This window comes from Choloepus didactylus, chromosome 1 (genome assembly GCF_015220235.1).
Source record: "Choloepus didactylus isolate mChoDid1 chromosome 1, mChoDid1.pri, whole genome shotgun sequence".
NCBI lineage: Eukaryota > Metazoa > Chordata > Mammalia > Pilosa > Megalonychidae > Choloepus > Choloepus didactylus.
Window position 1 is genome coordinate 77,522,906 of NC_051307.1, and position 23,106 is coordinate 77,546,011.

Consider the following 23,106-nt stretch of genomic DNA (forward strand, 5'->3'; position numbering starts at 1 on the left):
AAGAAATGGATTTAAATAATGACGCCACTAATAAGTAGCTGCAATGGAAAGGCAGACAAACTCACACACAAACAGTTTGCCCAGGTCCTTCAGTTTAACAAAAACAGCTCTGTATACCACAAAAGTCCTGAGGGTGATATTTCATTTTACAGTAGAATATGATTGAAAGCCACAAAAGTTATGAGTAATCAAGAAAAAGATTCAATTTGTGATACATTTGGGCAAGATTTTTATTAAAGTAGTTCTAGATTTAGAGTTTATTTATTAAAAGGTTATGTTTTTATTCACTAAATTCAATTTGTGTAATTTCATTCTGGGATGATGGTGAATAAAAGCCATCTTTAATCGATTATCCAAGCAAAAGTCTATATTTTATTAGAAGTACCTTGGAAATTGCACAAACTCTTTTCTCCATTTCAATAAATATGTTTGTAGGGCTAACATGCAAATTCATTAATGCATGCATGTTCAAAGTACAATTCAGAAGATATTTATGTTTTGCTCAATAAACATATATTCCTACACTAGAGGCCTCTATGAGGATTTCTAAAAAAATAGGTCAAGTAATATGAAAGTCTTTTTAATCAGATAACTTTAAGCTGAAAAATTGCCTCTGCTTTTTTTTCCTAAGTTTATTACTTGGTTTTTCTAATTTCTCCCACACACATCTAAAGAGCTAGTGATGACTGGAAGTATTTGTTGATTCAGAGAACATTCTTTACAAATGCCTGCAAAGGATAATATTTTTATTATTGCACATGGCAATTTTCTAGCACTAGGCATAAGACCACTTCAGAATATGCAGTTCCCTTTCCTTGTATTAACTACATAAATTTTAAGGCATTAATATTATAACTTAATCTGAATTCTGGAAACAAAGATTTCATTGCCTTGAATCCACAGCTTAGAAACTTTTTCTGGACAATTCAGCAGGGTAAGCTGAATGCCAACTAAAGGAATAGTTGAGGTAGGTTTCTCGTTGAATATGAAATTTCTAGTAGAATATGAATGTTTTGGAAGGAACTTATTTTATAGGTTAAAGTGAAATATACGTGCAAGTTTTAGATCTCAGGTCTATACCTTCATGTTTCATTTCACTTTATGTCACTATTGATTCTTCTAATAATTTTTCTCCTGAGTTTGTAATACTGGAACAAGTAATCTGTAAATATTATGGAATTATGATATAATTTGATGGTTTAATATAATAGCACGTCTTCTTAAAAATGATTTGAATTTAGACATGTTAAAGTAAAATATATGCTCATACTAGTAAATGATTATATCAATTTAAAATGAAAATTGTTAAAATATTGAAGCATTTATTCCAAGACAGAAAATATTCAAAATACCTAATATTTTATGATAGTTCATTCATTTCTTTCTTTTTTATTTCAAAAAGAAACAAAAAACAACACATTGAAAACCCACTATAGCTAAGAGAGTGGGGATGTGCCAAAGATCATTGTGGATTCCACCTTGAGAAACTGTGTTTCCAGTGTATGTTTAGAGAAGATAAATTTGTTTTGACCATGCTGTTTTGAATGCTTGCACAGTGTTTGTTGGAGAGATCTAGTCAGCTGTTATCTAGACGGTCTGAGGCTCTAGATAACATTTTAGCTGGAGACATAAATTTAGGAGTCATTAGATTATTAATAGCAGTTGACGTCAAGGAAGTGGATAAGACAGCATGACCTGTAAAGCCTTTTATTACTATGTCTCCTGCTTCATTTCTATATCCTCCCTATGAATTTAGCATCTCACCAGTCCCCACCCCCAACTAACCCTTCCTTAAGCACTAGTCGTTGGGAATGATGTTCCTTGCATGCATCATATTATTGCCTCCAAGCTTTTCCTTGTTCTGTTGTCCAGAATGCCATATATGCGTCCTATTCTTTGACTCATTCATTATTCAAAATTTAGCTCAAGCATCTCCTTCCCTGGAAAGCCTTGCTTCTCTGACCCCACTATTCTAGGTAAGGAACCACTTCTGTTTGTTCCCAAGGCCCCTTGTATATATCTCTACTATAATACTTAAGGTATAGATCAATTTGCCTTTTCTTACCAGCCTGATTCCCTGACCCCCACCTCATTCTGATTCCAAGAAATTGTAGGATATACATATATACTTAACTCAAGAAGAGCATATGGGCCATTATAAACTAAGAAGTTGCCTTCTTGTTTATAAGCAGACTCTTGTGATAGCCGTTGCTCTGGAGCTTGCCTATATTTGGCCAGGCTGAGGAAACTCATTGTCTGAATATGAGAAGCAGAGGAGTAGATCTTGGTCTTGTGAAGTCCTGCCCAAGTCACCCTTTAATCCTCAGTAGATGTCTCATTTCCTTTGTATTAAAACACAGTATTGGTTGGGTTATTCCCTCAGGAACTTAGAAAGAACTCTTGTAAAGAAAATGATTTTATGCCGATGTCAAGGATCCAGAAATGTGAAGGAGTTACCTGGACGTCACTAGAGTATAGTAACAGGAGATGAAGTGGCACAGAATAAAAGGATTGGGTAAGTTTCAAAGGAGGAAGTATTTATTGAATGCAAGGATGTCAAATAATGGTTGGAAGTTCAGGCAATCCTATCTTCTGGCCCAAAGATGCAGAAGAATGATCAGCATGCATTCCCTTGAGAAAGAGACCAATTTCTCTAATAGAATGAAGAGTGTTTTAGGAAAATGTTGAAAATATAAAGAAGGAGATTTTAAGACAGACTTGTATATTGGAAAGAACAGGGACTTTGAGGGTTTAGATCACAACTCTACTATTCATTTGCTATGTGACTTTAGATAAGTTACATAACATAGCAGAGACTGTGGTCCCTCATCTGTAAAATGCATGGTATAATATTTACCTTTATAGGATTACTTTAAATATTTGAAATGTTATAAACCAGATGACTGGTGATACATGGTTGCTGATCATTTATCATTATTGTTATTAACATAATGAAGATTTTAAAATGTACAGTAGGAAAGGGCAGAACTGAACTCAATAGAAAGAAGAATATATGAAAGGATAAGTGACTGCAAGGTAGCAATTTGGGCAGTGAGGATAAATCCTGAGTTAACTAGAAGAGAGAGACAAGAAGAGGATTTGCCAGATTGGGAGGATCCTCTCTGCTATGAAGTGTCATATTATCTCTGCAGTTGGTTCTTGCATCTTAAATGGAGCTGACTGCTTTAACCCCACCCTTGGCAAAAGACAAAGACTAATGGAGCCAGAGGGACCTTCTTAGATCATTTAGGTCAGCCCTGTCGTTTTATAGAAGAGGAAATTTAAGTTTGGAAAGGTTGGAAAAGTTGGTCAAAAAACCAGAGCTCTGTGCTATTTCTACTGTAATGCATTTTAAATGATTGCAGGGGAATCTGCACCTTCACCCTCACCCTATTACTAACTCTAATCCCAATTGCTTTATTTGCTCAGACTTCTTTCCAACTAACTTTGAATTTACAAATATAATATGATTTTATTTGAGCTCATTTTTTTTCCTCCAATATCATGGCTTTGCAATAGCCTTGTAATTTTCCAGCAAAGATTTGAGATTTATTCATTTTATCTAAACATAAGATATAATTCCTATATTTAAATTTTCTGACTAAAATATTTTACATTTCAACTTGTTGGTCTATATGATGCAATACTACTATCAGTTTGTGGTCATGTATTTCCATCATTTAACAATTACCTTTTAATTGGAGTTAAAAATCAAATTATGAAAGTTTTTCAAGTATAAAAGATACCTATCTATTGGCATATATATATACATATATATATATTATAAGAATAATGTGAACTTTTTTTGTAAGCCCATCAGGTCACTTTATTGCAGCAATAACACTCTATTTAGAAATTAGAAGGGATCAATTTTACTGGAAAACTAAAGTAATAACTCTTGGTCCAAAAGAAACACAAATCTTTATATTAGCATTTTTCATTTTCTTGGTTTTCTTGTATATTTTAGACTTTTAGAGCTTTTCTTACCAAACAACATATTGCTAATATGAATATTGCTAACAGGAATATTGCAAATACTTTTGAAACTCACTCGGCATCTCTCTGACACACTTCATTTAAAATTTATTTTTGAAAATACAAAATCAATGCTTAAAACATTCATATTTTCTGTTGATTCACCTTGAACTAACATGAAAAATTAAAGTTAATTTGTCTTGAGAAGTGAGGGAGAAATTGTCTGTATTTAGTATTTAAAAATAAAGTTAGGAAATCTCTCAGACATATAACATGTTCACATGCAAAAAATATTTAATTACCTTTATTATGGCTTCTAGGATATAAATTTGAAGAAAATAGGAGTTAGCATGTCTTAATTCATGCTCATAGATTTCATTTATTTGGGGTATCCAAGAAATTATAATTGGGAACATATTCATGATAATCACAAGGTATCCAACACATTCAAATTCATCAGTAAATACTATTTTATGGCATAGACGAAAACAGCAATATCTGTCAAAAAAAGTTTGATTTGATAAAAGAATTACATCAAATGATTCTCCCTATATACTCAGTTCTGCTCCAATAAACAATAGCTACAGAGCCTTGTTTAATTCTGGGAAGCAGCCAACATTAGCCAACAATTTCTGGCACCCTGCTTCGGATTTTGTCTTTTTAATTTCCTCCTCTGCTTAAAGTTTTTTTTTTTTTTTTTTTTTTTTGAAATACATTCAAAGTTATAGGAACAGTTGCAAAAACAATACTAACCCCATACACAGAATTCCATCATACCCTGACCCCCCTCCCCCGATAGCCCAATCCACCAACTTTAACATGCTGTCACATCGCTATTTCTTTCCCTCTCTATCTATCATCCATCATCTATTGCTCTGTCTTCTGAACATATGAGAGCTAGCTGCACACATCCTTGAACAAACACTATAATTCACATATACACTTCCCATGAATAAGAATATTCTTTTATGCAATCCCATTAAGCGCAGTTAAGAAGTACAAGAGATTCAACAATGATACAAAGTTTACATTCCATATTTCCTTTTCCTTATGTCTCAACTGTGTCCCTTTGAGCCTCCTGTCCTCCATCCTCCAATCCCATCCAAGTTCATGCTTGGCATTTAATTGTCATCTATTTAGACTGTCTTTTTTTTTTTTTTTAATTGTGGAAACATATATACAACCTAAATCTTCCCATTCCATCCCCTCCCTAGCCTTCCATTAGTGGGATTAATCACATTTAGAATGTTGTAATGCTCTTTCTCACCATCCATTACTAGAAATTTCCCTTCACCTCAAACAGCAACCCTACACTCATTTCTTAACTCCCCATTGCCCCTTCCCCCATTTCTCTTAACCCATACTCTACTTTTCATCTCTATGGCTATATTCTCTGATAATTTCTTTGTGTTTCCCGTGGGGCTTAAAATTAACCTCTTAAATCCATATCAGTCTTGTTTTTCTTTGATACCACCTTCATTTCAATAGAACACATAAACTATGTTCCTATACTCCTCCATTCCCCCACCTTTATATAGTTATCTAAAATAACATATTTTATGTTGAGTTCAAAACCACCGGTTTGTCATTAGAGTTTGTGTATTTTACATCATGTAGGAAGTAAATAGTGGAGTTACAGTTCAAAAATTATTGACTTCTATTTGTATTCCATTATGGTTGGAGAATGTGCTTTGAGTATATCCAATTTTCTTTTTAATTTATTGAGGCTTTTTATGTCCCAGCTTATGGTCCCTTCTGGAGGGAAAGATTCATGATCCCCAGAGAAAAATGAGTGTCCTGGTTATTTGGGATGTAAGGTACTACATATGTCTGTTAAAATTCTCTATATCTCTTTCTCCTTTCTTTGTTTCTCTGTTGGTAGGGCTCCCTTTAGTATCTGAAGTAGGGCAGGTCTTTTATTGGCAAACTCTCTCAGCATTTGTTTGTCTGTGAAAAATTTAAGCTCTCCCTCAAATTTGAAGGAGAGCTTTGCTGGATAAAGTATTCTTGGTTGGAAATTTTTCTCTCTTAGAATTTTAAATATGTCATGCCACTGCCTTCTCGCCTCCATGGTGGCCACTGAGTAGTCACAACTTAGTCTTCTGTTGTTTCCTTTGTATGTGGTGAATTGCTTTTCTCTTGCTGTTTTCAGAACTTGCTCCTCAGTATTTGACAGTCTGATCAGAATATGTCTTGGAGTGGGTTTATTTGGATTTAGTCTATTTGGAGTTTGCTGGGCATTTATGCTTTGTGTATTTATATTGTGTAGAAGGTTGGGGAAGTTTTCCGCAACAATTTCTTTGAATACTCTTTCTAGAACTTTACCCTTCTCTTTCCCTTCTGGGGCACCAATGAGTCTGAAGTTTGGACGTTTTATTTTATCTGTCGTATCCCTGAGATCCATTTTGATTTTTTCAATTTTTTTCTCCATTCTTTCTTTTGTTTTTTCATTTTCTGTTCTGTGGATTTCCAGGACACTGAGATGTTGTTCAGCTTCCTCTAATCTTGTATTGTGAATATCCAGAGTCTTTTTAATTTGGCCAACAGTTTCTTTTATTTCCATAAGATCTTCTATTTTTTATTTACTCTTGCAATATCTTCTTTATGCTCTTCTAGGTCTTCTTTATGTCACTTATATCCTGGGCCATGGTCTTCTTGATGTCCTTTAAATCCTTTGCCATGTTTTCATTCCTCAATTGTAGTTCTTTGATTAATTGTGCCAGGCTCTGTGTCTCTTCTGATATCTTGATTTGTTTGCTCGGAATTGGATTCTCCATATCGCCTGGTTTTATCATATGCATTAAGATTTTCTGTTGTTTTTGGCTTCTTGGCATTTGCTTTGCTTGATAGGGTTCTTTCAAGTTGTAAAAAAAAGATACCAATCTAATTTTTCAGAAACACAGTTTGGTGATGTACACTTTCTCTAACTAACCAGCAGATGGTGTCTGTGAGTCACCTATACCACTCAAGTCATTTCTCAACCTTGTTCCCGTGGTGTGTGGGGAAATGATTCTTGTGGGCTTCAGTTGGAGAACTCAGTTTGGGTGTGTTGCTGGAACTATCCGCCCTGAATGTGGGGCATGTGTACGGGTGGCCAGGGAGGAAGGGCAAAATTCAAATCCCCCAGGTTCCCAGAGATTCAAGGCTGCTGCAAGAGTCTAAGCCTTCATTTCATTTCAGCCCCAGACCCTCTCTCTCACTGTCCACAAACCACCAGACTTGGCATAGTGTCCCTGGGTTCTCCGAGCAGGTTCCCCCTCCCAGCCATGATCCTCCAGGACCTCTGCTGAGGGAATGTCGTGCTATGTCACCAGTGCATGCCATCCCTCAAGGGAAGCCCCGGGCCGCCGGGCCATGCAAGGGCGCTCTCAGCCTGATGCAAAGATGGCTGAACGGGGGTCTCAACCCCCTCCTTCTCTCACAGTTCCTCCTTCCCAGCTCCGGGACAACTGGTGGGGCTCTGGGCTGTGGGCATGGCCCTGGGCAGGAGTTTATCCAGCCCTCTGGGGAGCCAGCTGCTAACGGCGGGGTTTCTTTCTGCTTCTGGCTCTCCCCTCTGTTCCTCCAGCCCCGAGGGTATCTGCAGCGGGCTATCTTCCAGGCCAGACACTGAGAGGCCAGCCCAGCCCCCTCTTGCTGTGTTTTACTGCGTGGTTCCCACTATCGCAACTGCAGCCGTTCCTGGGTTTTTCCATTTTTTTTTTTTTTTTTTTTTTAAAAAAGAGCCAGTTGGTCTCCAAATGCCAAGCCCTGGCTTCCCCAGACCGCCACACGGCTGCGGGTCTTCCAGCCAGCTTACTCACTCGTTTCAGAATGCAGACTCCCGGTTTCACCAAGTATATGGCCCCTGTGGTACTAGGAGACCTCATCCAGCTGGTGTATCGCTGTAACCAGTATTCTGGGTCACTTCCTGGTTTTTATCTAGTGTTTTTCATGGAGGTGTTTTTTTGCCCTGTCTTACCTAGCCACCATCTTAGTTTCTCCTCTGCTTAATGTCTTAAGGCTAGTTTCCTCTCTTTCCTTCTTTCCTTCCTCACCTCTCATTAATTTCCTTTTATTTTACTTTTAATAGAAATACTTGGAGACATAAGAAGGGATAATTCAAACCAGAAATACTAAAAATATAAAAGAAAGGAAATCTCTCCCAACTTCCAATAATTCCACTTTACAGAGATGACTACAATTAACAGTTTGAATATTCTAATCTTTTTAAGTTTATATAATCATTATCTATAAACACAAAGGGAATTATATCACACCTTTTGTTCTGTAACCTGCCTTTTTTCACTTAACTGTGTATCATGAGCATCCTCCCTTGTCAAGGTATAACGTATGGAACAAAGCCCAGGATGTGTGGTAGTGTAATAGTATAGATCCAAATTTTATTTTTAAAAATTTAAATTAATGTAGATATTTGGAAAACAATTTCCATACCAAATATGCTAAAGAGTGGAATTTTGGAAGTGGGAGGGGGTATTTACTTTTTATATAGTTTTATTTTCTTTTTAATTATTCAATGCATTATCATTATTGAAACTGAAATGAAATGATTAATCTACTGAAAGAAGATTGTATAAGTACTGGATCACTTCCTTATTCTCAGGGGTAGATCTGTGTTATGTATGGCCTGAAGCTTTTACAATTTGGGGCCCAATTTAAGAAAAAGAAAATGAGGTTATGAATAAGAAACATGATCGTGTGATCACATCATGCAGACCCTCCAAGGCCTTGACCAGTGCCTGTGTGGGGAGGAGCAATGTAGTGCAAGCCTTGGCAGCTTCCTGGTAACACCGCCTCTGCCCATTCTTGGTCCTCTCTCCAGGCTCCTTTTCTTGATCTCTTCCAGGAACAGTACCACATACGTCAAAGCACTGCAACTGAGGTTACCTTTGATTAAGTTTTTGGTTGGCTATAATCTGTCATTTATGCCAAATGTGAATTGAAGGGGATAGGCTGGGCAACACCCATAATTCCTTTAAATCTTTAATGTTAATGATAATTTCTGCAATCCCTCCTGAATGCTATATTGACTCTTATCTACTATTTTGTCTAGGGGTTCCACTTGCCCACTTGGCCCTTTCCACCATAATCGTTCTTTTTCTTTAGGTCAGAGATTCAAGGAGTGTTCAGCTAGACAGTAAATGTATTCATCCTAATAATACACTCAGGGACTAGGGGAAAAAAAAAACCCTGAAGTGGATCTACTGGACTCTATTGGACAGATTGGCCCAGAAACTCCATAAATCATCTATCTTTCTAAAAGTTCCACTTTAACTTGAGGACCATGGTAACATTTCAGGTCTTTGGTGTCAGCATGGTCTTAAATTTCATATTCAAAAGTCCTAAAAAATCTGGGTATTCTGTTTCCCTCAGTGCACAGTAACTGGTAAAATGACTGAACAACATTTGAGAAAAGACTGATAGACTGTTTATCATATATTCTTGTGGTGTTGTTGCAGGTTTTTTCTCAAGAGCTCTGGTACTGAAAACTGACTTAGATATAGAAGGGGGGTGGTGAGGGATCATGGTTTTCCTTTATAGTAGCTCATCTCATCACTTTGTTCACTAGTTACCTCTTGCTTTCTCTTTGGACAAGTCAAATGGCACCCTAGTTAACTAACTGTTCATCTATAGTGCCCTTTATTTGTTAGCCATTATTTGTTAGCCATCTTCATAAATTTCTGTAGATCAAGGCTTTCTGATTGCCACTCCAGGTTTGTTGCTTATAAGATAAATTATTCTCCCCTTATTTCTGATACTAAAATGCTTCCATCTGGTTTCTGTTATTTCTGAATCCTAAAAACACTTTTGATATTGGAGAGACCAATTCCATGGCAGCATCTCCTACTGTCAACAATGGCCTGCAGAGGATATCTATTGTTGAGCTTATCAGAGAGCTTCTCTATTGCCTTAATTAAGGGAATGTCCTCTGGGTCTTCCCAGGGAGCAAGGTCATGTGATTGTTTCTTACATAATAAATCTAGCTAAACATTCTCATTTTTATCAACTGCATTTCATTTACTGTAGGTCACTGGCATGGTCAAACTTCAAAGAACCATTGTAGGAATGTAATAATATCAGGAACAACTGTCCTTGATAGGCTCTTCTTGAAGTCAGAGTATTCATGAGAATGAGGGGATTCAAGATTCTTGGGTTTGTCCAACCAAATTTTACCATTTCAGGTCTCAGGGCTCTGGTCATTTTTCTATCAGGTCCTTGACATTAACATTAAAATCCTGTCAAGGCTGTGCATTTATTCTCCTTTGTGTAGCTCTAGCTGCCTCACAAAAGATTAGATATACTATGTTGATTTTATTATTCAATTCTGAGTAACTTAAGTTGCATTTTTTAATTTCAATAATTATATATATTTTTTCCACTTTTCTAATTTGGTCTATTTTAAAGTTTGCTTTGTTCTTTTGGACTTGTTCATGTTTGTGATCATCTTTTATTAATTTAAACATTTCAATAATATTTATTTTATAGTCTCCATTGAGTAATTCTAATAGCTGATGTCTTTGGAATATAAAACTATTGTAATTTCTACTGACTCTTTTTCATTGGTTTGTGTGTTTGTTCATGCTTGATGGTAGCTTCATCTGTTGACTAGAGAGCTCAATCATGAACTGAATGCTATTTAGGACTTAGCAATAAATGCTAACATAAGTGCTTGCCTAGTGCCAGTCCCTGAGATAAGAACACATACACCATTTATGTAATCTTTATAACAATTCCATGAGGTAGGCAGATGACAAGACAATTAACAAATTTTAGTACTTACTATGTGTTAGCCACTTTGCCAGATGCTTTATACATATCAGCTAGCTTCTATAATACATCATAGATATAATTTTAACATGAGAAAACTGAAGCTTGAAGAGCTAATTCAGCTAACAAATGATGTATCCCAAGATTCTAAACCAAGTAATCTGTAGTCCTACTCACTTTAATTAAGATAAATGATATTTATGATATAGTCTAAAGGACACATTGACTGTTGGGGATCATTTTCCTAATATCTCTCTCTACAGTTACATCAACAAAAATAATTACTCAGGAAGTTGTAGCTTTATCCATTCTAGAAGGCTTTTAAAGAACTGCAATGCAAAAATATGCTTTCATTATTTGAGTATTGTAGATTGAAGATGGCCACAAATTCTTCGATACTTTTATTGAGAAGAAGGGTCCATATTTCCACCGCTTAAATCTAAGAAATTTCTCTCACTGCTTTGACCAGCAGAATACAGTAAAAGTGATGCTGAGCTTTGTGGAGGCCAAGATATTAAGAGACCATTAACCTCCACTTGTCTCTTTAAGCACTCACTCATGGAATCCCATCACCGTGCTACAAGAAAACTCAAGTAGTCCAGTGGCGAGGCCTACATGAAGAAGAACTGAGGCATCATCCAGTTGCCTTTGTTGTGTTCCCACCTAACAGCCAGTAATAACTTGATATTCATATGAGATTGCATCTTGGAAACTCGTCTTCCAGTCTCAGTTGCGTTATCTCTGCAGATGCTGTATGGGGCAGCAAAAAACTGACTCCACTAAACCCATATACATTGAAGATTTGTGAGCAAAATAAATGACTGTTATTGTTTTAAGCCACTAAATTTTGGGGTGATTAGTTATGTAGGGATAGAGAGCAACAATATTGAGAAATAAAAATGATTAAAATGTAATCACAGAAGGAATAGTTCTGAGTCATCTGCAAAACTGTCACCAGAAACATTGTCCATAACTTATTCAATATGTTTTACTGTTAATCTACTTGATAGTTTCTTCATAAGTCTTGGTTACAGAAAAGAAATCTCTTGCAAAAAACGTCATTACAGAGTGACATCATCAGAAAAGGTGGAGTAGAAAACTCCAGAACTCCATCTCTCCCCAAACTCAACTAATGCAGTGGCAAAAACTGTCAGAATCAACTTCTGAAGAACTCTGGAATCCAGTAAAAAACTTAAAACAGTCAGGAGAAAACTTGGTAAAGAAAGAAGTTGCTTCTTTGTGTTAAGAGAGTGCTGTGGCATTTTAAATTGCCTGCCTTCCATTCCTCACATCCCAGATTGGCAGCAGTCATGAGGACAGCAGCCCAAACTCCTGGCACAGATTTCCAGAGGGAGAAATACAGACTTTATTCAAAAAAATATTATGGTTGTATTTTTCTACCTGTCTGCCAGCTCTCTCAAGGACTTGTGCAAAAGCTTCCCCTTGTGTGGCCCTATGTGGAGCTTTCCCAGGGCTGGCATTGCTTCCTGAGAGTCTTTAGCTGAAGGAATTTAAAGGCACAGGTATTGACTGCACAAGCCTGGGGCAAGGAACAACACCTGAGACAAGTAAAAAACAGACTGAAACACTGATACATGTGGGAGTAAAACCTTTAAAAAGCTCCTGTGTATACAGGAGAATTGAGAAAGTTACACACATGCCTAGGGTGGGATACATACTCATAAAAAGCCTGAGAAAACCCCAAACTTTCACCACTAGCTGGTCTTCAGGCTTCACACAACTAGGAAGAAAGTGCTAAGGCTGAAATGTAAACAGCTTGGATAAGCACTGAATAAGTGCCCCAAATAGAATAGAGTCAATCTGGAAAGACTGGAAGTGCATTGTTCTTTCTTTCTTTCTTTTTTCTTTCTCCTTTCTTTCATTTCATTTTTCTTTCTTTCTTTCTTTCTCTCTTTCTCTCTCTCTCTCTCTCTCTCTCTCTCTCTCTCTCTCTCTCTCTCTCTCTCTCTCATTCCTCCTTTCCTTCTTTTCTTCTCTCTCTCCCTTGCCTTCCTCCCTTCCTTCTTTCTTTCTTTCCTTCTCTCTCTCCTCTCTCTTTCTCTTTCTCTCTCTTTTTCCTTTGGCTCAGGCACTTAAAGTAACTCTGTAAAAGTAACTCTTAAAAGGACCACTCAGCTAAGAAATACAGACTTCAGTTACCACACATGACAAAGAATACAGTCTTTACAAAAATATTTTAGAAAAGTCACTAGACTTTTCTTTTCCTTTTTATTCAAATAAAACCCCAGAAGAGGTAGCAATAACAAACCCTGGAGAGGAGAGAGAATCTGATTTCCAAAATTGCTACATTATAATAGTCAAAATATCTAGTTTCCAACAAAAAGTTACAAAACATGCAAAAGAACACCAACATGTATGGCCTATACACAGGAAAAAATAAATTAATGGAAACCATCCATGAGAAAGCCAAAGCTTTGGACTTACTAGACGAAGACTTTAAATCAACTGCCTTAAATACGGTCAAAGATGTAAAGGAAACCATGGGCAATGAACTAAAGGAAACCAGGAGAATGATGCCTCAACAAATAGGGAATATCAATAAAGAGATAGAAATTATAAAAAGGAACCAAACAGAAATTCTGGAGTTGAAAAGTACAATAACTGAAATGAAAATTTCACCAGAGGGGTTCAAAGGCATATTTGATCAATCAGAAGAAAGAATCAGTGAATTTGATGATAGATCAATTGAGATTATCCAGTTTGAATAGCAGGAGATAGAAAAGTGAAGGAAAAATAACAGCCTGAAAGACCTATGGGAAATCACAACCATGTTAACATACATATAATGGGAGTCCCAGAGGGAAAGGAGAAAGAGAAAGGGGCAGAAAGAATATTTGAAAACATTGTAGCCAAACACTTTCAATTTGATGAAAGACATGAATCTTCACATCCAAGAATCACAATGAACTCCAAACAGGATGAACTCAAAGACACCCACATTGAGACACATTATAATCAAATTGTCAAAAGACAAAGAAAACATTTGAAAGCCATCAGAGAGAAGTGACAATACAAGTGATCTTCAATAAGATTGACAGCTGATTTCTCTTCAGAAACCATAGAGACAAGAAAGCAGTGGGTTGACTTATACAAAGTGCTGAAAGAAAAAACTTCCAACAAAGAATTTTAAGTCAAGGAAATCTTCCTTCAAAATAGAAGGAGAAATTGACATTATAAGACAAAAACAGAGAGTCTGACACTAGGAGAACTGCCATACAAGAAATGCTAAAAGGAGTTCTTCAGGCTAAAAGAAAAGTACACTAGACAGTAACTCAAATCTGCATGAAGAAATGAATAATGGTATAGCTAGCCACATACCTTTATACATAATATAAAAGCTAGTAGTATTGCATATTTAGCTTGTAAATCCTCTTTTATTTTCCTACATTATTTAAAAGATAAATGCATAAAACAATAATTATAAAGCTATTTCAGTAGGGACACAAAATATAAAGATCCAACTTGTGATAATAGCAACACAAAGGGTAGAGGGTGGGCAGACTTGCAAGAAGCTGAGTTTTTATACTATTGAAATTAAGTTGGAATCAATTAATTACTGAATAAAAAACTTTGTTTTAAAGTTAAGATGTTAATTGAAATATCCTAGGTAAAATTAAAGAAAAGAAAATCTAAAAATATGTACAGAAAAAGAAAGAGATGTTATCTTAGTTTTCCATCTGCTATGACAAATACAAAACAATGGGAATTATTTGGATCATGGTTTTGAGGCTATAGGAAGTCCAAAATCAAAATTTCACAAGACTTCTTTTTTCCTATAGTATGCACATTCTGGTGCTGACTGCTAGCAATCCTTGGCTGGTATCTCTGGTTCTTTCACATGGTGATGTCATCTTCTTTTTCACTTCTGTGACTCCTGGTTCTCTTTATAAGAGCTCCACTAATCTAGACTAAGACCTGGCCTCATTCAGTTGGGCTACACCTTAACTAAAAATAACATCTTCAGGAGCTTCTATTTTCAATGGATTCACACAGTAATTCAGATTAAGATTAAGAACATGTCTATGTTGGGATACATAATTCAATCTATACAAAGGTGATTCAAAGTACTACAGTAGGAAAAATAACAATTAATCACTAAAACAAGACATGACCCAACTATATTCTGTTTACAAGAGACTCACTTTAGATTCAAAGGCACAAACTAGTTGAAAGTGAAAGGGTGGAAAAAGATATTCATGCAAATAATAACCATAAGAGAGCTGGGTTGGCTATACTAAATCAGACAAAATAGACTCTAAGCCAAAAATTGTTTCAAGAGACAAGGAAGGACATTATATATCAATAAAATGGTCAGTCCATCATGAATATGTAACAATTATGAACATATACACACCTAACAACAGAGCCCCTATATGAATCAAGATATGTTCCTAGAATAAAATAAAGAAAAAAACCCATTGGATTATACAACACAGTGAACCCTTTTGTAAACGATAGTTAATAGTACAATTATGAAAATGTTCTTTCATTAATTGTAACATATATGCAAGGTATTAATAATAGGATGGTATGTGTAAATTTTATTTTATGCAGGATTTTTCTGTAAACATACAACTTCTGTAATAAAAAAAATTGACAAAAGAAATGACAGAATTGAAGGGAGAAACAGACAGTGCTACACTAATAGTTGGAGACTTCAATAACCCACTCTTTAATAGACAGAACAACTAGAAAGTAGATCAGTAATGAAATGGAGGATTTGAGCAATACTGTAAACCAACTAGGCCTAACAAACATATAGCACACTCCTCCCAAGATCAGAAGAATATATATTCTTCTTCAAGTGCACATAAATATTGCCTAGGATAGAACATATATTATACCTCAAAACAAGTTTCGATAAATTTAAAAATTGAAATCATACAAACTATCTTCTCTGATCAAAATGGAATGCTACTAGAAATCAAAAACAGAAGAAAAATTGGAAAATTCACAAATATGTGGAAATTAAACAACACACTCTTAATCAACCAATTGGTCAAAGGAGAAATTACAGGAGAAATTAAAATAGAATTTCAAATTAATGAAAATGAAAACACAACATACCAAAACCTATGGGATGCAGCAAAACCAGTACTCAGAGGGAAATTTATAATTTAAATGCTTTCATTAAAAAAAGAAGATGCAAAATTAATAACCTAATTTTAAAGAAGAGTAAGTTAAAACCAAAGCTAACAGAAGGAAGGTATAATAATTTTCTAGGGTTGCCATTACAGAGTACCACAAACTGGGTGGCTTAAAATAAAATTATTCTCTCATATTTCTCAAGAAGAAAAGTCAGAAATCAAGGTGTTGCTAGGGCCATACTCTGTCTTAAGTCTCTAGGGAAGAATCTGTCCAATGCCTGTCTTCTGGCTTATGATAGCCTCAGGCTTTCATTGGCTTATATGTCAGAACAACTCCAGTCTCTGCCTCTGTATTCACATATTCTTATAAGGAGACCTGTCATACTGAATTAGGGGTCTACCTTGTTCAAATATGACTTCATTTTAACTAATTACACTGCCATGTCCCTATTTCAAAGACAGACCACATTCTGAGGTACTAGGGATTAAGATTTAAGTGTATTTTTTGGGGGTGGGGACACAATTTGACCCATAATAGAAGGAAATAATTAAAATTAGAGCAAAGATAAAAGAAATAGAGAATAGGTAAATAATACAGAGAATCAATGAAACTGAAAGTTGGTTCTTTGAAAATATCAGAAAAACTGACAAACATTTAGCTAGATGGACTAAGAAAAAACAGAGACAAATTTCTAAAATCAGAAATGGAGATGGGCAAATTGCTACAGACTTTACAGAAAGAAAAGGAGTTAGGATAATATGAACAACTGTATGCCAACAAATTAGTTAACCTAGAGGAATGGACAATTCCTATTAACACCACCCAAACTGACTGAAGAAGAAATAGAAATTTGGAACAGAACTATAACAAGTAAAGAGATTGAATCAGTAATCAAAAACTTTCCAACAAAGAAAAGCCCAGACTAGAGAGTGTCCCTGCTGAATTAGGCCAAATATTTAAAGAAAAATTAACACCAATCCTTTTCAAAATGTTCCAAAAAATAAAAGAGGGGGACCACTTCCTAACTTATTCTATGACGCAAGTATTACCCTTATATCAAAGCCAAAGACACCACAAGGAAACAAGACTATAAACAAATATCAAGTATGACTGTAGATGCAAAAATCTTCAACAAAATGCTAGAAAACAAAATCCACCAGTATATTAAGAGGATGTTACATCATCACCAAGTGAAAGTTAATCCCAGAATGCAAGATTGATTCAACAAAAGAAAAATCAATGTTGTACACATTAACAGAATGAAGGAAAAACAACATATATTCATGTCAGTTGATGTGGTAAAAGCATTTGACAAAACCCACCACATTTCATGATAAAAACATTCAACAAACTATGAATATAAAAGAACTTCCTCAACAAATAATGAGCATTTATGAAAAACTCACAGTTGACATTATCCTCAAATTCCTCCTAAGATCAGGAACACTTCTATTCAACATTATACTGAAGGTTCTAGCTAGAGCAATTATTAAGAAAAAGAAACAAAAGTCATCCAAATTGGAATGGAAGAAGTAAAATTATCTCTATTTGCAGATGACATGATCCTATAAATAGAAATTCCTAAAAAATGCACAAAAAACTATTAATGGTAATAAGTTCAGAAAATTTGCAGGATACAAAATTGTCACACAAAATCAGTTGTATTTGTGTACACTCATAATGAAATACCTGAAAATGAAATTAAGAAAACAATTCTATAGAATCAATAAGAATAACATATTAGGAATAAATTTAACCAAGAAGTGGCATGACTTGTACAATGCAAACTACAAAACATTGCTGAAAGGAATTGAAGAAAACCTAAATAAATGGAAAGACATAAAAGCTGTTCATGGATTGGATGGCTTAATATTGCTAAATGGTAATACTAGCCCAAGTGACCTCCAGAATAAATGCAATCCCTATCAAAATCTCAATGGCCTTCTTTTCAAAAATAGAAAGATTGATACTAAAATTTATATGTAACTGCAAGGAAACCCATGTTTCCAAAACAATCTTGAACAAGAACAAATTTGGAACACTCACACTTCAGAATTTCAAGTCTTACTTCAAAACTACAGTAATCAAAACAGTGTGGTACTGGCATAAGGACAGAAACACAGATCAATTGAATAGAATTGAGAGTCCAGAAATGCACCCATACATTTATGGTCAACTATTTGCCACAAGGAGGCCAAGATCATTTAATAGGGGAAGAATAGTCTGTTTAACAAATGGTGGTGGAGCAACTGGATATCCACATGTAAAAAATGAAGTTGGACCCAACTGTTGGGGATTGAATCATGTACCACACAAAAGATGTTCAATTCTTAATCTGCATTCCTACAGGTGTGAACCTATTTGTATATTTAAAGTGAGTCAGGGTGTGGACTCATTTGTGACTAGGATATTTGAATATCCTGTTTACATAAGGTCAAATTGAATCAGGGTGGACCTTAATCTAAATTACTGGAGGTCTCATAAAGAGAGGAAATTTGGATGCAATCGGTCAGAGAAAGCCGTGGGAGGAGACCATTTGACTGAGACAGAGATGAAAGTCAAGGAACCTGAAAGATTATGGCAAGCCAGCACCAAAATGCTACAGATTTGGGGGAGAAAGCATCTCCTGCCAAGACTTTGATGTTGGACTTCGAGTCTTCAAAACCATGAGACAATAGATTCTTTTTGTTTAAACCAACCCATTTGATGGTGTTTGTCATAGCAGTTCTGGCAGACTAAGACACTGACCTCACACCTTATATAAAATGTAACTCTCAATGGATCAAAGACCCAAATGTAAGTGCTAAACTAAAATACTCTTATGCGAAAATATGAAGGTAAATCTTCATGACTTTATATTAGCAATGGATTCTTAGAAATGATACCAAAGGTACAAAAAACAAAAGAAAAATTAGATAAATTGGACTTCATCAAAATTAACAACTTATGTTTATCAAGGACACTATCAAGAAAATGAGAGGAACTGTGTGGACTGGACACCACAGAGCAATCTGTCTTTGGGCATACTTCATACAACACTCATGAAAACGTGGAACTGCTGAGATCAGCGAAATCTGTAAGTTTTTGCGGCCAGGGGACCCGCGCCCCTCCCTGCCAGGCTCAGTCCCGGGGGAGGAGGGGCTGTCAGCTCCGGGAAGGAGAAGGGAGAATTGCAGTGGCTGCTCTTATCGGAAACTCATTCTACTGATTCAAACTCCAACCACAGATAGACTGAGACCAGACACCAGAGACTCTGAGAGCAGCCAGCCCAGCAGAGAGGAGACAGGCATAGAAAAAAAACAACACGAAAAACTCCAAAATAAAAGCAGAGGATTTTTGGAGTTCTGGTGAACACAGAAAGGGGAAGGGCGGAGATCAGGCCTTGAGGCGCATATGCAAATCCCGAAGCAAAGCTGATCTCTCTGCCCTGTGCACCTTTCCTTAATGGCCCTGGTTGCTTTGTCTATTAGCATTTCAATAACCCATTAGATCTCTGAGGAGGGCCGTTTTTTTTTTTTTTTTTTTAAATCCTTTCTGCTTTTTCTAAAACAATTACTCTAAGAAGCTCAATACAGAAAGCTTCAAAGAATTGAAATTTGGGCACGTCAAGTCAAGAGCAGAACTAAGAGAGCTCTGAGACAAAAGGCAATAATCCAGTGGCTGAGAAAATTCACTAAACAACACAACTTCCCAAGAAAAGGGGGGTGTCCGCTCACAGCCACCATCCTGGTGGACAGGAAACACTCCTGCCCATCGCCAGCCCCATAGCCCAGAGCTGCCCCAGACAACCCAGTGTGACGGAAGTGCTTCAAATAACAGGCACACACCACAAAACTGGGCGTGGACATTAGCCTTCCCTGCAACCTCAGCTGAATGTCCCAGAGCTGGGAAGGGGGAGCAGTGTGAATTAACAGAGCCCCATTCAGCCATCATTTGAGCAGACTGGGAGCCTCCCAACACAGCCCAGCAGCCCAGAACTGCCCTGGGGGGACGGCACTCACCTGTGACATAGCACAGTCATCCCTCAACAGAGGACCCAGGGTGCACAGCCTGGAAGAGGGGCCCACTTGCAAGTCTCAGGAGCCATACGACAATACCAAAGACTTGTGGGTCAGTGGCAGAGACAAACTCTGGCAGGACTGAACTGAAGGATTAGACTATTGCAGCAGCTTTAAAACTCTAGGATCATCAGGGAGATTTGATTGTTAGGGCCACCCCCCCTCCCCGACTGCCCAGAAACACGCCCCACATACAGGGCAGGCAACACCAACTACACACGCAAGCTTGGTACACCAATTGGGCCCCACAAGACTCACTCCCCCACTCACCAAAAAGGCTAAGCAGGGGAGATCTGGCTTGTGGAGAACAGGTGGCTCGTGGACGCCACCTGCTGGTTAGTTAGAGAAAGTGTACTCCACGAAGCTGTAGATCTGATAAATTAGAGATAACGACTTCAACTGGTCTACAAACCCTAAAAGAACCCTATCAAGTTCAGCAAATGCCACGAGGCCAAAAACAACAGAAAATTATAAAGCATATGAAAAAACCAGACGATATGGATAACCCAAGCCCAAGCACCCAAATCAAAAGACCAGAAGAGACACAGCACCTAGAGCAGCTACTCAAAGAACTAAAGATGAACAATGAGACCATAGTACGGGATATGAAGGAAATCAAGAAGACCCTAGAAGAGCATAAAGAAGACATTGCAAGACTAAATAAAAAAATGGATGATCTTATGGAAATTAAAGAAACTGTTGACCAAATTAAAAAGATTCTGGACACTCATAGTACAAGACTAGAGGAAGTTGAACAACGAATCAGTGACCTGGAAGATGACAGAATGGAAAATGAAAGCATAAAAGAAAGAATGGGGAAAAAAATTGAAAAACTCGAAATGGACCTCAGGGATATGATAGATAATATGAAACGTCCGAATATAAGACTCATTGGTGTCCCAGAAGGGGAAGAAAAGGGTAAAGGTCTAGGAAGAGTATTCAAAGAAATTGTTGGGGAAAACTTCCCAAATCTTCTAAACAACATAAATACACAAATCATAAATGCTCAGCGAACTCCAAATAGAATAAATCCAAAAAAACCCACTCCGAGACATATACTGATCACACTGTCAAACATAGAAGAGAAGGAGCAAGTTCTGAAAGCAGCAAGAGAAAAGCAATTCACCACATACAAAGGAAACAGCATAAGACTAAGTAGTGACTACTCAGCAGCCACCATGGAGGCGAGAAGGCAGTGGCACGATATATTTAAAATTCTGAGTGAGAGGAATTTCCAGCCAAGAATACTTTATCCAGCAAAGCTCTCCTTCAAATTTGAGGGAGAGCTTAAATTTTTCACAGACAAAGAAATGCTGAGAGAATTTGCTAACAAGAGACCTGCCCTACTGGAGATACTAAAGGGAGCCCTACAGACAGAGAAACAAAGACAGGACAGAGAGACTTGGAGAAAGGTTCAGTACTAAAGAGATTCGGTATGGGTACAATAAAGGATATTAATAGAGAGAGGGAAAAATATGGCAAACATAATCCAAAGGATAAGATGGCCGATTCAAGAAATGCCTTCACGGTTTTAACGTTGAATGTAAATGGATTAAACTCCCCAATTAAAAGATATAGATTCGCAGAATGGATCAAAAAAAATGAACCATCAATATGTTGCATACAAGAGACTCATCTTAGACACAGGGACACAAAGAAACTGAAAGTGAAAGGATGGAAAAAAATATTTCATGCAAGCTACAGCCAAAAGAAAGCAGGTGTAGCAATATTAATCTCAGATAAAATAGACTTCAAATGCAGGGATGTTTTGAGAGACAAAGAAGGCCACTACATACTAATAAAAGGGGCAATTCAGCAAGAAGAAATAACAATCGTAAATGTCTATGCACCCAATCAATGTGCCACAAAATACATGAGAGAAACATTGGCAAAACTAAAGGAAGCAATTGATGTTTCCACAATAATTGTGGGAGACTTCAACACATCACTCTCTCCTATAGATAGATCAACCAGACAGAAGACCAATAAGGAAATTGAAAACCTAAACAATCTGATAAATGAATTAGATTTAACAGACATCTACAGGACATTACATCCCAAATCACCAGAATACACATACTTTTCTAGTGCTCACGGAACTTTCTCCAGAATAGATCATATGCTGGGACATAAAACAAGCCTCAATAAATTTAAAAAGATTGAAATTATTCAAAGCACATTCTCTGACCACAGTGGAATACAGTTAGAAGTCAATAACCATCAGAGACTTAGAAAATTCACAAATACCTGGAGGTTAAACAACGCACTCCTAAACAATCAGTGGGTTAAAGAAGAAATAGCAAGAGAAATTGCTAAATATATAGAGACGAATGAAAATGAGAACACAACATACCAAAACCTATGGGATGCAGCAAAAGCAGTGCTAAGGGGGAAATTTATAGCACTAAACGCATATATTAAAAAGGAAGAAAGAGCCAAAATCAAAGAACTAATGGATCAACTGAAGAAGCTAGAAAATGAACAGCAAACCAATCCTAAACCAAGTACAAGAAAAGAAATAACAAGGATTAAAGCAGAAATAAATGACATAGAGAACAAAAAAACAATAGAGAGGATAAATATCACCAAAAGTTGGTTCTTTGAGAAGATCAACAAGATTGACAAGCCCCTAGCTAGACTGACAAAATCAAAAAGAGAGAAGACCCATATAAACAAAATAATGAATGAAAAAGGTGACATAACTGCAGATCCTGAAGAAATTAAAAAAATTATAAGAGGATATTATGAACAACTGTATGGCAACAAACTGGATAATGTAGAAGAAATGGACAATTTCCTGGAAACATATGAACAACCTAGACTGACCAGAGAAGAAATAGAAGACCTCAACCAACCCATCACAAGCAAAGAGATCCAATCAGTCATCAAAAATCTTCCCACAAATAAATGCCCAGGGCCAGATGGCTTCTCAGGGGAATTCTACCAAACTTTCCAGAAAGAACTGACACCAATCTTACTCAAACTCTTTCAAAACATTGAAGAAAATGGAACACTACCTAACTCATTTTATGAAGCTAACATCAATCTAATACCAAAACCAGGCAAAGATGCTACAAAAAAGGAAAACTACCGGCCAATCTCCCTAATGAATATAGATGCAAAAATCCTCAACAAAATACTTGCAAATCGAATCCAAAGACACATTAAAAAATCATACACCATGACCAAGTGGGGT

At 36.6% G+C, this 23,106-nt stretch overlaps 1 protein-coding gene across 1 annotated transcript in view; it reads right to left on the reverse strand.

The window, feature by feature from the left end:
• SLC9C1 (solute carrier family 9 member C1) overlaps positions 1–23,106 on the reverse strand; it is a 145,698-nt gene that overhangs the window by 33,912 nt on the left and 88,680 nt on the right. The window contains exon 16 of the mRNA XM_037813191.1: positions 4,278–4,473. Coding sequence (XP_037669119.1) covers positions 4,278–4,473 — 196 coding nt within the window. The remainder of the gene's footprint in view (positions 1–4,277; positions 4,474–23,106) is intronic.